This window comes from Temnothorax nylanderi, unplaced genomic scaffold (genome assembly GCF_030848795.1).
Source record: "Temnothorax nylanderi isolate EJ_2023f unplaced genomic scaffold, tnyl_v1.0 TNYL_tig0956_pilon, whole genome shotgun sequence".
Lineage (NCBI taxonomy): Eukaryota > Metazoa > Arthropoda > Insecta > Hymenoptera > Formicidae > Temnothorax > Temnothorax nylanderi.
Genome location: NW_027250018.1, coordinates 23,947 through 39,854, shown reverse-complemented (window position 1 = coordinate 39,854; position 15,908 = coordinate 23,947). Strand labels below are relative to the sequence as shown.

The window sequence follows — 15,908 nt, the reverse complement described above, 5'->3', positions numbered from 1 at the left end:
GCGACTTCTTTCGGAATAAACTTTCCGTTGACATCACGGAAACCTTGTATGTCGATGGTCAGATCCATAGTTCAAAATGCACTCTCTATTTTTTTCAAGCGAAGCGTCGACGTCCGTGTCTCGAGTGAAACTGAATCTCTCTCTTTTCACAGGACTTTACGCAGGAAAATGGCGATGGGTAAAATATATAGTGGTGGGGTAAAAATAAAGTTAACCGGCAAAGTCGACGATGATTTGACGAGAGGAGTCGATTTCTAGAACATTATCGAACTCGGCGTAAACGATACAATTAACGGTTGTAGTAAGTGCTTTTTCAAATCGCACTTCTAATCGTAAACTGCCATGTTTCACAAGATTCCAATGGCCGGCGAAATTGGCGGATAAGTCGGGTGTAAGATCAAAGGCGAAAAGTGTGAATCCTTCGGCGTAATCTTCTCTGCTTATGGAATTACCCTCGTTCAAAAAGTGTATGCCGGTTCCCGAAAAGAGAGTGTGATAAGCTTCGACGTAGAGTGGCTCGTCTCTCGAGAAGCTCGGTTGTAACGGTCTACTGGGAATTTGTATACCGTCGGCGTACAGCGAAAAGAAATTTATACCGTAGTTTTTGAAATTAAACGGGTTTAATTTTCTATCTCCGTTGAACGCTCTGTTATCGACAAAACCGACTATTATTCGTTTCGGCAGTTGACCGAGTATTACATTGTCTATCGATTCTCCTACGAGACCAGCGTGAATCGTAAATGTTTTAACTTCGACTCTCGTAAGGGGATATTTGGCGGTAGTTTTGCTCAACATACTCGCATGCGCGAGTAAAACGCCTGGGCTTATTTTTGCTCTTCTCACGAGCAGACTGGCGTCTAGAATGCGTATTTTCGACGTCGAAGTATTTTCCATAAGGCAAAACGAATCTTTCGAACGAACGAGTCTCATTCTAACCTCCACACCGTTAATTAAAAATTTATCTTGATTGAAAACGTCGCAATGAAGATGACCTATGAGATCTAGCGCGTGTCCCTCGTGAATGTAACGAGCGCGTCTCACGAGAGCCGGATTTGGTGTTTCTGAATCTACGAGTGCGTCCATGAGTCCGGGGGTATCCATGTCCCACAGACAAGAGGTCAGATGGGAAGTTTTTGCGGGTGAAGAATAATTTAACAACGCCTCTATGTACGCGCGGTACGCGTAGGCGTTGTTTGGGGGCGAGACGAGCTTTTGATTGAAATATACGTCGATTTGATTGAACATGGAATGCAGTAAATGATTTACAGGGCCTACTTTGAACGCAGGTCCGCCTGGTGTACTTGTTTGGCCGTCGCCACCGCCGCCTGCTAGGGGAGAAGTTTCTACGCGTATGCGAAGGCTCAACATGGTGTGCGTGAGGTCCAGGTAGTCTTCCCCGTGACCGGGTATGACGAATTCTATAGGCGCGTCGTCCCCGAGGGAAGTTATGGGCTTGTAATAGATCCATTGCGAGCTCTCGATACTAGTTTGAGTGGGCGGCAATGAGAAGAAATCGAGTTCGCTTTTTAAACACTCACTCGAGTGCGTGTGCAGAAAAGACATGCTTATCCTCCTCCTCCGCTCCTTGAATTCTTGCTTCGTGTGCGCGCGCGCGACGATTAAGAGAATATGTCGGATACGCTGCGTTTCTTGACGCTGACTCGACGATGACGCTGTCTCGTAGCGGTAGATGACTTTCTGTTTACAGCACGAGTCTTCTTCTTCTTCGATGATTTTTTGATCGTTATTCTCTTCCTCTGCTTGCTCTTTGACGATTTTCTTTTGACCGTTTGAGGACGACGACGTTTACGAACTGCGACGTGACTGGTGTGGTTGCCAAAGGGAAACTGAAACGCAGGATTTTTTGCGGATACTTTATATCCCGATCCCTTCATCATGCTGCTTATCTTCTCCTGGGCTTTTCTTTTAAGATTTCCACTCGATTCCTTGAAACGAGTTTTGAGCGCCTCCTTCAACGGCGTATCATTTTCGACATCTTGCATCACATTGATACCCGCGCGTAAAGCTTCTTTACCGACCGCTCGCGCGCCTCTACTTAGGTAAGGCAGCACCTTTCTGAATAATCCTCCGAGAAAACTACCGATTCCATGACCTCGTTGATAGGATGCTCCGACGAAAACTCGTGGAATTCCTCCGCCTCGTCCACTCTGATGTGAATCGTAATATTCGTAGTCCATGGCTCTGAATTTAGTTTTTATTTTTTTTTTTTCGACGACAACACACCGCGTTGTTACTGGAAACGTCTAAAGTGCAATGTCACCGTCAGCGTCCCGGATTCGAATGGTATATTTTTTCCGAGTTGATCTTTTATATCTATTTCAATCGTGCGGAAATTTGTTTTGCGTAATGGAATATAATGCAGCGGGGAGAAATGTTTCACCTGATTCGTTCCGTAAGCGTCCACGTGATTATAGCGGTATGTCTCGACCGGCACTATTCGGAGAAGAGGTGTTTGCGCGTCACCTGTTACATAAGGCTCGCAAATATCGCAATAAACGAACATTTTATCTGGAATACCGCGCTGCAAACTACAAGGTTCACGACTATAGAAAGCTGTTTCGCGCGCATCACTATTTTCACTAATATGACCAAGTTTAATATATTTTGCAGTAAACGCTTGGTTGGAAAAAGGATAAATTGCGTAGCGTCTGACAGAAAATTCGCCATAGTATTCGGGATTATTGAGAAGAACATGACCTAAACCGAGTATTTGTAGAAGAGTATCGGAAAGGCACATATGATGTATTAGATTGCATTCACTTGCGTTACAAGTAATGCTGATGTGGGTTTTTCCTCCAGTCTTCTCTTGTTGATCTAAATAAAGTGCGAGTCAGCTTGTTTGCATGCTTCATTAATCGCCGAGATAAGTTCTCTGGTATTTTTGTAAAGTCCGAACGAAAATGTGCTTTTTTTCGCCACCTGTACTTTCTCTTTTTCTTCTTCCGGTTTAGTATCGTAGAAGAGGATTTCATTTTCCTTATAGCGCAAGTGTAAAAGAGTACTGGGAAATTGAATCTCGCTAAGCGCCACTTCCCATTCACCGTGTAAGTGTACAGATTGAGGTAATTCCGTAACGAATGACGAGGTTCTATTTTCTGGAAATAGCGCATGCTGCTATTGCTCGGAAGAACCATGAGAAATTGGTCGTCCCTCATCTTGAGGAAGAGAAGTTAAATTCGAAGCGGGGATCCAAGAGTCGAACTTGCTGGGATAACCGCGCCAGCTAACTAACACAGGGTGGACAGGTGCAAGGGGGTAACAGGGGGGGTGAGGGGGACAGGGTGCGGGGGGGAATTTCCCCTGTAACCGGACAAACATTCCCCTGGAAACTGGACAAAGGTGTATCGCCGTCCAATCAGATCGCGGTACGAAGACTCGAGGCGGTCCAATCAGAAGCGAGGTATTTTGGTGGGAACACCTGTCCCCTAGGCGGGGTGATGGGGAAGTTCGCACCGCAGTGTTGCCACCTTGCGGTAACCTGAAAGAACGTAAATTCCCTAGGCGGGTGATGGGGAATTTCGCGCCGCAGGGTTGCCACCGGGGGGTGGGGGGGATCGTCGTTCCCGGACGCTCCGAGAGGGCGCTCGGATCGGCGTTATCGACCGCGTTATCGGCCGCGAGCGGAAATCCGCCCGATTCGCGCGTCATCGCGAATAATTTTTTATCATCGCGCGCGTTCAAACGCGTCCAAACTCGTTGCAACTTGTTCAGGTCGCTCTTCTCGACGTCCCCGGCGCGGTGGGATTGGTGAGCGCGCGAAAAACACGTTCGAACGTGTTCAAGGCCGTTCTTTTTCGCGGGTCCCGATAACCGTTCTTCGTTCTTGTTCGTCTCGGTTCGAAAGTTGTTTCGATCCTTCCCTACGCATCGTAGATGACGCAATCGCGGCGATCGTGGAGTAAGCGGAATCGGGGGACCTAGGGAGCGCGGGATCGTATCGAGATAGATACGGAAAAGAAAGAGAGAGAACACATATATGAGATATCCGCGTACGAGCGGTAGTTTTTATTTTGAAAAATAAAATATGTATTTACATACGTCGATACTCGTTTACATTGTTTCTGTGTGTATAAATATATATATATAAATTTGTAAACGTGCGTCGTGCCGTTCAGGATTTGAAACAAAGCGCGGTAATCTCACAGTCGACGATCTTGTTAGGATCGAAAAACTCGCTTTTCAGTATCGCAGTCTTGGCCGAAGTTCCCGTCTTAATCGCGTTGGCGGATATCTCCTGATAGCGCGAATACTTCGCGTCGACTTCCTCGATGACCGCGCTCAGCGCCGAGACGATGCGATCGACGCAAAATTGGAAATCGTACAGCGAGAGCAGGGTGGGGAGCGACATTGCCAGGCGAGCCGCGTTGGGTAGTTCCATACGCAAGATCGACAGGTTGTTGATTAATCCGAATCGCAGCGTCAGGTCTCCAATCGATATCGGCGAGGGGGGACGGGTTCCATCGACGAGGTTGGATCGCAGACACGCCAATATGTCGTGTTTGCGCTCGAGTAGTCCTTTCCACATATCGAGCGTCAGAGAGATCTCCTTGCCTTGCTTATCTCCCAGGGCGATATCCACGTACGAAGGTGCGGGTATACCGTACCACGGTGACTTAACCGTGACACCGATGGCTAGGTATTTGTAGCCAGTCGTCGTCAGCGGATAACGGGTCGCCAGGATGCGCACCGCAGGCGCGACGACGGGGTTGCGAACGTCGTTGGGGGGATGAGAGCTGGAACGCGACTCCCGATGATGATGCTGATGATGATCGTCCGTCGATTCGATCCTTCGTCTTTTGCCGTTGTCGTTCACCTCCGAATCCGTCTCGCGAGGGGAAAGATCCCTCAGCGCGGGTCGATCGGCCAACGTCGAGAACATTTCGCACGCGCGTTGCAGTATCGTTTGTTTCTGATTTCTGTTTCGACACGTCGTATTCAGCTGACGATGCGATACTGATGCTTTGTTGGGAACACATCGGTATAAGTAGAAAAGTTCTCACTTATATCGCGCGATGTGCGGTGTGGTGTGGGGATTTGCGCAGTCCTCTACTTCCTTCGGCGGACACGGCGATCGTAAAGCTGAACGCCGCCGCCGTCGTCGTCGTCGTCGTCGTCGTCCGAATCGCTCGCCGGTGACGTTAAATCGCCGACGCGTACGATTCGATCGAGAAGATCGCGCAACTGCTGCAACAGTTCGGTCTTAGGGCAGACGATATTCAGCATCCGTAGATCGAATTTACCGGCGGCCGTGACGGTTTTCGTAAATTCGTTGAATCTGTAGAACTGCGTCCGAGTGGTGAAGTACAGATTGCCGTCGACGTATCGGAAGATCGACGTCACGCCGGTCGGTATTCCGGGAAACGTCGCCTCGAGAGGCGTACGTCTGACGACTTTCTTCGTACATTCGACTATCTCGCCCACCGAGTTACCGTTGTACATCACGAAGGAACGGCCTCTATGGGTGTTTACCGCTCCGTTGAGTTTCGCACCTGCGGGAAATCCGAGTTCTCGCAAGGTCTTCGGCCAATTTGGCCTCAGAGAAAATTCCGGATATTGAACCATGTATACCAAATTATCTACGAACACCATGAGATCACCGGACGGAGATTGATAGGCGGCAGCTATGCGCGTGTAATTGTCGTGAAGAAAGCTCATGTGATTCGACAGGGCTAACGGTCCATTGTACGTCCTACCGTCCAGATCGATCGACCAAACGTAACGCCCGTACGAGATGTACATTCGATTTTCCAAAACCAATATCGCGTTTACGCGACCAAGGGCGCACAGGTCCGGCGATGGTTGCGGCGGCCGTGACCGCGGTGGCGGCGGCGGTGGCGGCGGCGGCGGCGGCGGCGTCTGTGAGGGCGCGTTCGTCCGTTTTTCACCGTACAAACGTTGAATGTCGAGAATGTCGAATCTGTCGAGCTTAACCGGATACTGCTTGTCGGGCGAGTACGCAAACATCACCGAAGTCTTGCGCTCATTGTGCCCCAATCCGAGAGAGTGACCGATCTCTTGCGTCAGCGTGAAATGCAGGGAAAACGTACTCGGGGGATTTTTACCGACGTGAATATGCCACGGCTCGTCCCCGTCGACGTGCACCTCGGAGACGAATCCCGCTTCGTTCGTCGGGAGATACGCGTGGGCCAGCACGTTATCGGGACCGTCGAATTTGGCCGAGCAATTTGGGCCGTTTACGTTGATATTCGTGTTACCGTGACGTCGGGTTCGCCAAGATATTATAATGTCAGGATTCGTTTCGGAGCGTTCGAACGTCAACGCCGAATGTTGCGACCACAGATCGAACGCGGCCCGCGCGGTATTCAGCTTCTTTTGGCGGCTACGTAAAAATCCCACGTCAGGTGAGTCCTCGGCCATTTGGATAGACTCGCCGCCGTTCCGTGCTTCAGGATATCTTGGAAACCACATCGCGGTTTACGCATAAATTGCAGCGTTTCGTCGTCGAGCGTTCCATCGCCGGGCAGACCGTAGTATCGTTGAAATTCCTCGATGGCGTTACGAAGAACGTCGTTTCGTCTCTGAGCCGGAAACGCGTCCACATCTTCGGTCAGATATCCGTATTTCCGCAGGTAATCGATCGTATGTGCGTAATTCTCATCCGTGGGATTGACGCACCTCGCGGCGATAAAACACGCGGTTAACGCGATTACGCGCGAGAGCCACATCGTCGAGGGCGAGAGAGAGCGAGAGAAACGGCGGAACTGCGATAACGGCGTTTCGCGATATGAGCGCGATCGCGACGCGCGGCTCACGCGGTGACGCTCGTTGCCGATAGCGCGGACAGGTGGCGGCGGGGTCTCGCGGTGGAAAAAATGCGTCGATTCCGGCGGATGAGTCCGTTTTGATAAAAAAATTGCATTTTTTCCTCTGTGCAAAGTTTCTAAAAATAGTTTTTTTATTGCACAATATCCTGCTTTTTTATGGACGATGACGATGCGTCGCGATACGAGCGACTTACATGGGCATGCTCGCTACCGATAGCGCGGACAGGTGGCGGCGGGGGTCTCGGGGTGGAAGAAATTCGTCGACGAATCCGGCGGATGAGTCGGTTTGATTAGAAAAATGCATCTCTTCCTGTGTGCAAAAGGTCAATTTTTTACATAGTTTTAATTACACACGCAATATCCTTTATGATTGCGCATCCCTTCTTTGATTCCGCATCCTTCTTCGATTGCGCATCCTCGATATATATAAGGACTCGAGGCTAGACTCGGGTGTAGTTCGTTCGCAGTTTTTGTTGCACATTTTTTAAACGCGCAAAATATGGATGGAGTAAAGGAACTGATAAGGGTGTGCGAAGACGTGAAAACGCACATTGCGTCCCTAGATATGGCTAGGGACGAATTGAACGAGGCGATGCTGCGGCTGCAGCATCGTCTGACGACCATCGCGGAGAGAGCGCCGCCCTGCTTACAAGTGACGATCCGCGTTGACGAGGACGCACGAATGTTCAATCGAATGTAAGTTTACAAAAATGTAAATATATATATTCTACATCACAAATTATTAATAGTATTTATACATTCAGTAATATATTCATTTACACTCATTTACATACTCATTTTTATTCTCATTTATATACTCACTTATATACTCATTTATATTCTTATTAATAATGATATTTGTTTTTTGCGCAGGGTCCTCATCACATCGGTGGTGAAAAAAGCTCAAAAGTACATCCGTCTGTACACCGCGAGGATGCGCGGCATGAATCGGGACGCTGCGCGGTTTGAATTATCAGGACGGCGTTACGAACAAAACGACGACGACGACGACGACGGCGAAAACGGCAACGGTGAGGACGAGGGTGGGCGCGGAAACGTCGACGTCAACTTGATAGACGTCGACACCGACCTGATAGACGTCGTCAACGACGACGTCGTCGAAGGCTGGCCCACCCCCTCTCCAATCGCAAATAAATACAATAAATAAGTAATATAAGTAATATAAGTAATATAAGTAATATATAAGTAAATACTGAATAACTATAAATGTAATGTTAAATAGTAAATAAATATAAGCAATATAAGTAAATAGTGAATAACTATAAATGTAATGTTAAATAATATTAAATAAATATATAATTCCATAAACAACCAAGGAGGAGCATCTTTTATTTGCATTATGAAATATCTGTTATACGAAATCTGTGATTTATAGCTAGACATATAATGTTCAATAAATATTAAATATTAAATAGTAAATATTAAATAACTATTATATAAAGATAAATACGCGTGAACAACAACGAGATTAGACGCTCCCGCCGCCGATATCGCGCTTCCGCTCGACGCTCCCGACTCCGCGCTCATTGACAGTTTCGCGCGCTCGGCGTTATCGTTGCCGTTCTTCTTCGGAGTTCGACGCTCTCGTTCGCTTACGCATCACGCTCGTCGCTCGCGCGCTCAACGCTATCGCGCTCGGCGTTATCGAGTACGATTATACGTATGGTGTAGGTATGCGAATAATGAATAACTTTCCTCGTTGATTTTGCATCAGTTTTTTTATTGAATAAAATATAGATAGATAGATAGATCTTTTTTATTGAATAAAATATAGATAGATAGATCTTTTTGTTATTGATTAGAATATATACATATATAGATGGATGGATACACATTTATATTTGATCCGTGGAGTCGATGCTGGAGAGACACTCGCGTCGCTCGTTCCACCAGTCGCGCAACTTCATCACGTTCTCCATCGCGCAGCACCGTTGATGGCGTCCGCAGCGAAACGTGCGATCGGCGCGAAGAAACTCCAGCCGATCGATGTCGTCGTACTCGGCGTCGATGGTCTCGATCGTCGCGTCGACGTCGCCGAGAATCTCCTCCAGCCACCTCTTCTTCTCGAGGCCTTTCACGTATATTCGCGCGCCGGGCGTCTCTTCTCCCTCGCCCAGGTCGTCGCACACCGCGCGTCGAATAATCGACCTGGCTAGGCGATAGTCCACGTCCCCGTCTTTCCAACGGAGGCCGTGATGGTTCGCCATCAGCCAGTTGGCCCTTGCTTTTTCGGCGTTCGTGAGCAGGTCCCACTTCATCGGCGCGCGAAACACGTGATGCGCGAGTTCGCGCGTCTCGCTTCGGAGCACGGCCACCTCCTTCGCGACGAATCTGTCGCTCACCACGAATCCCTGCAGGTCGACGAAGATCGTCGTTGCCGCTGCGGCCATCGAGTCGGTGCGCGTCGAACAATTCACGCTCAAACTGCTCGTTCTTAACGGGATCTGAGGAACGATCGAAGGATCCCCGTCTTTATATATATATCTCCCGTTTCCGGGGTGTGGTATCCTACAATCGCCATTTCCGCTAGATGATTTTGCGCACCACATTGGTCAGCGGACCGTACTCGATGACACGATCGTGAACGATGAGACAAAAGGCGGTGGTCTTCGGCGGAACGTTTTCCTTGCATTCGAATTCGATGCGCACGTCCACGGTGGCGCTCTTCACCGCTTCGTTCTGGCGGGAACAATCGATCACCACGAGCGGCGCTACTCGCGCGAAGTCGCGCGGGGAAAAGAGCGCGTCGTCGCGATTGTCCCCGTAGTACGTTCCTCGAAATTTCGCGTACATCTCGTACAGCACGGCGAACTTGTCGCTTTCGAAATCCGCGTTCACGTCGTCGTAGGGATAGAATTCCGAGTTGAGATACAATTTCACGTTGACGAGCGCGCAATGATCGAACCTCGAGGAGTCCTCCGTGAATTCGTTTCGCCGTTCGGTCTGCAGCGCGAATATGACGTATTGCGGCTTCTCCAACTGCGGCGCGGCTTTCACGGCCCACGAATGCTTGGTCGTGCTCTGCAGCAGAGGAAATTCGTACAGGTCCCAAGAGCGAAAGCCCACGCTCAGAAATCGTCCGCTCTCCAACGTTCGCAAAAGCGACAATTTAGTCACGTCGTTTAACGCCACGTGCGGCATACGCCATTGCACCTTCAGTAGCGTAATTTTAGGATCCTTGGTGGGATCTCTCGGCACGGTTTTTTTCGGATCTACGACGCAGTTGACGTCGTTCCGAGCGCGTATCAGGATAAGTTCGTGTCGCGCGTTTATCACCACGCGTCTGTAGTCCTCGCAGAAACCCAAAAGAATATTCAAAGGTACGCAAAAGTTGAATTGATGGGACGCGTCGTTCAGATTCGATTCGTTCGTCGGATAACTCCATCCGGCGTTCTGCAGTCTCCTGGCTCGTTCGGCGGTCAGCGACGCGTAGTTCTTTATCGTGCTGGTTATGCCGACGTTTCTACACCGGTCGATCTCCACGCCGTCGAGTTCGTATCGAATCTCGTCGAACATAAACGCTACGCAGTTGTTGACCAATTTCGCGTATTGCCTTTGAGCATCCGTCGCTTCCGACGTCGTCGCGCTCGCGCCGTCGTCATAGAGTCGTCCCTCGACGTACAGAAAACTGTCGCACGGCAGCGTATACAGATCCTGTTGCTGTATGGGTATTCGTATCTCGTCGTTGTGCCCGAAAGTCGTGTTCACGTACGGGTTATACGTGTGAGTCTCGATTCCGACGATGCGCTCGTCGAAGATCGGCTCACCGCCGATACTCAGGATGTCGGCCATGGTCTTTCCTTTCGAAGTAGAAACGACGCGTTTCTCACGGCCAGACCCAGCGATCGTAGGAACCTGACGTTGGCGTTGCTGAGAACGGCTCTCTTTCCTCCTCGACCACCACCACCGCCACCTCTTCTCTTCCTTACGCTTTCGATTACGTCGTAGAACGGGCTAGCTCGCTCGTTCGTACAATCCGCGCTCGATCCGTTCAGAACGAGCATCCCTCTCGCTCTCTCTCTTCAGGTCGCTGAGATACGCGCCCACACACACACACTAACTGCGGCGACGACGTACGTGCAGTCTAATCGTTATCTCCTCGCCGCGAAAGTCGATCAATCGATCGTTCTGGTCCACGATTCGCACCGTGATATCGGTGACGTTTCGCGCGACGATCGGGAGGTAAATGATCTGCGTCGGAGTCTCCGACAGTTTATATCCCGGTGGAACTTTCGGCGCGAATTCGTGTATCGCGTGCACCGAGCGTCCGTTGCTGTACGCTCCCGTGGTGATGCTGCATTCGATGCGAATTATGTTCACGCTCATGACGTCAACGGGTCCGTCGGAAACGTACCATTTGTTCGGTTTTAGGATACGATCGCGCGAGAAACCCAAAAGAGAACCGATGTTGTTCGGTTTTGTAAAATTCACTCTGTAGGCGCACTTTATCTCGCTCCTCATGGTATTCTCGTTGGCGCGAAGAGCGAGTATCGTTCTATCGCCGCCGTCATCGTCGTCGTTCTTGCCGTCGTTGTCCCCGTATATGCCATAACCGTCGTCGTCGTCTTCGTCCTCGTATATGCGATAAGCGTCGTCGTTATCGTCGTCGTCGTTCTTCTCCGTTCGTTTATTTTCTTTTACCCGTCCAGCGCCATCGGCCTGCAGTTTTTCTCTCTTCTCTTTCTCTTTCTCTCTCTCGCGGGCGCGACGTTCGCGATGAAGAAGAGCGGCGCGCAAATATCTGCTCACGGCTCGCAGCTCGTACGACCCTTCCGGAACGACGATCTTCCGGTCGTCCTCGCCGAAGTAGAATCGATTGTTCGCCGACGTAACGTTCGGTATCGAATTGTACGTCTCAAAAGTCGCCAAACCCAGCTCGTACTCGCCGTCGCTCAGATCCAAAGCGGGAAAGTGACTCGCCGTGAGAACGCTGCTGGTTCCGGTTAACGTGAGCGTCAGCGACATCGCGGGAGAACGTCGATCGTTCGCCACCGCTCCCCCAATCGATCTCGCGAAGAAATCGCAGGCACAGCTGTCCGCAGATTCTCTGCTCGAACGTCTGGAACGCGCGACGATTGTACGTCACGATCGCGCTCTCGCCGCCACCGCCGAGATATCGCGCGAGATCCCTCGGCGGACGGAGATTTCCGAACGCGTCGAAGTAGATCGCCGCGTTCCCTTTCTTCGCGTAAACGACCCAATGCGTGCCCGGACCCGCCGCGTCGTCGAGATTCACGATGCCGCACTCCGCGTGTCGCACCCTCGTCGGCAGAGCGTCGCGCATGAACACCCCACGGAAGAACGGTATGCGTAGGCGACGCGCCGATCGATCGAGCTGCTCGTTCGTCGTGACGCCGTACGGCGGCAGATCCGACGTCGCCGCTAACGTCGCCTTCTTCCGCGAAATTTTTTTTTTTCGGCGATTCTCCTCGCGCCACCTCCGCGCTTCTTATACGGCGTGAGGTACAGCCCGCGACCCTCCATCGCGCGATTGTGTCGCTGCAGTTCCTCGAGTTCCCGTCGCGCCGCTTTGCCGGCGCTCACCGCCTTGGCCACGCCGGCCGCGCCACCGATCAAGGAACCGAGCGCACCCAACATCGGTAGAAAAGGCAAGAAGCCGCCGCGTTTCGCCGTCGGAAGTATCCTCCGCCTCTTCCTCCTCGTCTTCGCGTTTCTCCCCGTTCCTTTCCTCTTTCTTCCTTTTTTCCTTTCCATACCCATGCCCAGTTTCGTCTTCGCTTTCATAGCCGCCCATACGGCCGCCGCGGCGAGTCTCTCACTGACCGGCGAGTCCTTCGCGGTGACGCGCTCGCGCGCCCTCTCGGCGAGCAGTCGATCGGCGACGTGTCGTTCGGCGAGCTCGCCGCTTCGCGAATACGCTATGTCGTGCTCGCGACACGCCGCGTCCAACGGATTGATGCCTTTGTCGCCGCGCGCTAGTCTCTTCGCTAGACGCGTACCGGGTCCGCAAAACTGATAGCCGGGTATATGCAGCTCGAAGGGAAGAGCGTTTATCGCGCGATCGAGTAGACCGGCGCCGCGCATTCGGTCGCGGTTGCGGGAGGGTTTTTTCTTCTTCTCAATTTGAACGGAAACGTTTCGACGACTCACCGTTCAGAGCGAGCGGGAAAACGGAGAATCGCGCAGACACGGTCCTCTCTTGCCGAACGTCGTACGCTGCATCATCTGCGGTCCCTCTAACTGCGGTAAGACGAACGTTCTGGTGAGTCTGTTGGAACAAGCGCACGGTCTTCGTTTCGAGAACGTATACGTGTACTCGAAATCTCTGCAACAACCAAAGTATCGATATCTCGAACGATTGTTCGAGCCTATGGAGGAGATCAGCTATCGCGCGTTCTCCGACAATCGCGACGTCGTTCCGCCCGACGAGGCGCTTCCCGACTCGGTCTTCGTCTTCGACGACGTGGCCTGCGACAAGCAGGACAGAATGAGGGAGTATTTTTCTATGGGTCGACACTCGAATATCGATTGCTTCTATCTCTGTCAGACGTACGCCAAAATACCGAAACATCTCGTGCGCGATAACGCAAATCTGTTGATCCTGTTCAGGCAGGACGGCACCAATCTGCGGCACGTGTACGACGATCACGTGAACATCGACATGTCGTACGACGAGTTTCGCGCCTTCTGTCGCGAGTGTTGGCGACGCACCTACGGTTTCGCCGTGATAGACAAGGACAGCGCGTTGCGAGGCGGACGGTACAGACGGGGGTTCCACGACTTCGCCGTGCTGTAGAGCCGATCAGTGCGCTTCGCCGAACGACGCGAGTATGAGCGCGATTGCGGAAGAGAGGACCGCGCGAGAGATAGCCAAAACGCGCGCCTCGATTCGCAGGAAGTACGCCGCTCTCAGGGTCGGAAAAATGGAGAGCGAGATCGCTCTGGAAAAGAGGTTCGAGCCCATCGTCAAACCTCTGAAACGGCTCGCCGATGACGCGGACCGCAGGGGTAAAGGACCGGGCAAGATTGACGACGACGACGACGGCAGCTTTACGCTCGCGAGAAAGATGAAAACGACGAAGAGAGCGAAGAAGGATAGTGACTACGGTGATGACGACGACGATGCAGGCGCCGACCTGGAGCGCGATTACGGGGAGGACGACGACGTATTCACACCAATAAGGACAACGACGACCGCGGGAAAAAAAGGAGAGTCGCGTCCAGCACGGTTGAGTTCGGCTCCCGCGATGACGACGAGTATCGCGAGCTCTACGCCGATCCACGCCGATTCGGTCCGGTTTTTACCCAGAGAACACGAGATCGTCTCGGAGACTACGACTCCACCCCCCGCGCTAGAGACGTCCGTCAGGGAGTCGTTGAGCACGGCGGAAGGTCGCGACGCTCTGAATAGCCAACTAGGACCGTTAGGGCGGGAGTACGTGGGCGCTCTTCTGAGCGGCGACAGTAAAAAGGAGATCGACCACGTCTACGGAGTGTATCTCGGCGAGCACGGCACGATGCTGGGTAACAAGCGATTTGACGTGGCCCCGGATGACTCCGTGATCATCGACGGTGTACGGTACAAGGGCACGCGCGGTCTGTACGAGTTAATCTTCATGCGAATTCCCAACGCTCGCGTCTACACGGAGAAGGACAAACGAACGTACAGGAGTATACTTTTCGCCACCAGCGCTCACAAACGCGGTCGCAGCGCCGGCATGCCTGTCAAGGGTAACAGGGGACACAAGTACACAAAAATAATAGCGCCGCTCGTACACCCGTCTCACACAGTTGGGACTACGAAGGGCGCCGGACTACCGTCGGCCATGCGACTGACCGACAACGCGATCGATTACGTTCACTGGGACGATCCCAACGAGCTGGTCGATCGACTTCGACTGCTAGACGCTTCTCGTCGGGCCGGCAACAACGCTCACGACAACGAAATTCTGTCGATAATCGAGGAACTTCGCGAGGCCGGTTTCGTCGTAAATTGATCGGTCGCGTCGATCGCGACGGCAGTACGTATCGCGCGCTCTCCAGCGCCTCCCCCGCGCGCGCGCGATGTCCGTGAACAAATTCGGCATGTCTCTGACAAATCGGAGCAACGGTGACGGAATCGACGGTGCGTCCACGGTGCGATTACGCTCCTCGATCGAATCCCTGCGTAACTACACGCGCAACAACGCGCTCTTTATGAGCGAGGGTTCCTACGACGCGAGGGAGCGCAAGATACGGCGGGTAGCCGCGCCGGAGATCGACACCGACGCGACGAACAAGAGCTACGTCGAGGACGCGATCGGACGTTCGAAGAGAGGCGCGACCGAAGAATTGACAGGCGAAATAGCGGCGGTGAGGAACGACGCGCTTCTCTCGAATCGAAACTCTTACGACGCGCGGGATCGCAAGATACGGCGGGTAGCCGCGCCGGAGGTCGGCACCGACGCGACGAACAAGAGCTACGTAGAGGGCGCGATCGGGCGGCTCAAGAGCGTCGTGATCGAAGAGATCAAGAAGAACGACGCGACGCTGAGGAACGACGCGCTCCGCTTGAGTCAGGGCTCTTACCACGCGAGGGAGCGCAAGATACGAGGAGTAGCCGCGCCGGAGGTCGACACCGACGCGACGAACAAGAGCTACGTAGAGGGCGCGATCGGGCGACTCAAGAGCGTCGTGATCGAAGAGATCAAGAAGAACGACGCGACGGAAGAATTGAGAGGCGGAATCGCGACGCTGAAGAACGACGCGCTCCGTTTGAACGAGGATTCCTACGACGCGTCGGAGCGCAAGATACGACGCGTGGCCGCGCCGGAGTTCGACACCGACGCGACAAACAGGAGTTACGTGGAGGACGCGATCGAACGGTTCAGGAGCGCCGTGATCGAAGAGATCGAGAAGAAGAACACCGTCGATCGAGAGTTCACGGGCGTCATCGTGACAAACGCGAACCAGGGTTTGAGAGACGAAATCGCGACGTTTCGAAACGACGCGCTTCTCTTGCGCGAAGATTCGTACGACGCGTCGGAGCGAAAGATACGACGCGTGGCCGCGCCGGAGGTCGGCACCGACGCAACGAACATGGGCTACGTCGAGGGAGCGATCGCGGAGCTCAGAAAGAAC

At 52.4% G+C, this 15,908-nt stretch overlaps 3 protein-coding genes across 3 annotated transcripts; all 3 read right to left on the bottom strand.

The window, feature by feature from the left end:
• Positions 1-210: 210 nt before the first annotated feature.
• Positions 211-1,563, bottom strand: LOC139786107 (uncharacterized protein F54H12.2-like). Its single transcript, XM_071725261.1, has 2 exons — positions 617-1,563; positions 211-547 (listed from the first exon to the last, which is right to left on the bottom strand). Exons 1-2 carry the CDS (start codon positions 1,561-1,563, stop codon positions 211-213), a joined length of 1,284 nt encoding a protein of 427 aa, XP_071581362.1.
• Positions 1,564-5,067: 3,504 nt separating this feature from the next.
• Positions 5,068-6,450, bottom strand: LOC139786106 (matrix metalloproteinase-27-like). The gene has a single exon (XM_071725260.1). The coding sequence runs from the start codon at positions 6,448-6,450 to the stop codon at positions 5,068-5,070; it is 1,383 nt and encodes a 460-aa protein (XP_071581361.1).
• Positions 6,451-9,353: 2,903 nt separating this feature from the next.
• On the bottom strand, positions 9,354-10,619 carry LOC139786105 (uncharacterized). The gene has a single exon (XM_071725259.1). It carries the CDS (start codon positions 10,617-10,619, stop codon positions 9,354-9,356), a length of 1,266 nt encoding a protein of 421 aa, XP_071581360.1.
• Between the last annotated feature and the right edge of the window lie 5,289 nt (positions 10,620-15,908).

What these genes read in the sequence shown, in the direction of transcription:
- LOC139786106 (XM_071725260.1), bottom strand. Translation starts at nt 6,450, where the DNA reads ATGTGGTTTCCAAGATATCCTGAAGCACGGAACGGCGGCGAGTCTATC.
- LOC139786105 (XM_071725259.1), bottom strand. Translation starts at nt 10,619, where the DNA reads ATGGCCGACATCCTGAGTATCGGCGGTGAGCCGATCTTCGACGAGCGC.
- LOC139786107 (XM_071725261.1), bottom strand. Translation starts at nt 1,563, where the DNA reads ATGTCTTTTCTGCACACGCACTCGAGTGAGTGTTTAAAAAGCGAACTC. An exon ending in GGAGATAGAAAATTAAACCC is followed by an intron (nt 548 to 616) that starts GTTTAATTTCAA and finishes AATTCCCAGTAG; the next exon opens with ACCGTTACAACCGAGCTTCT.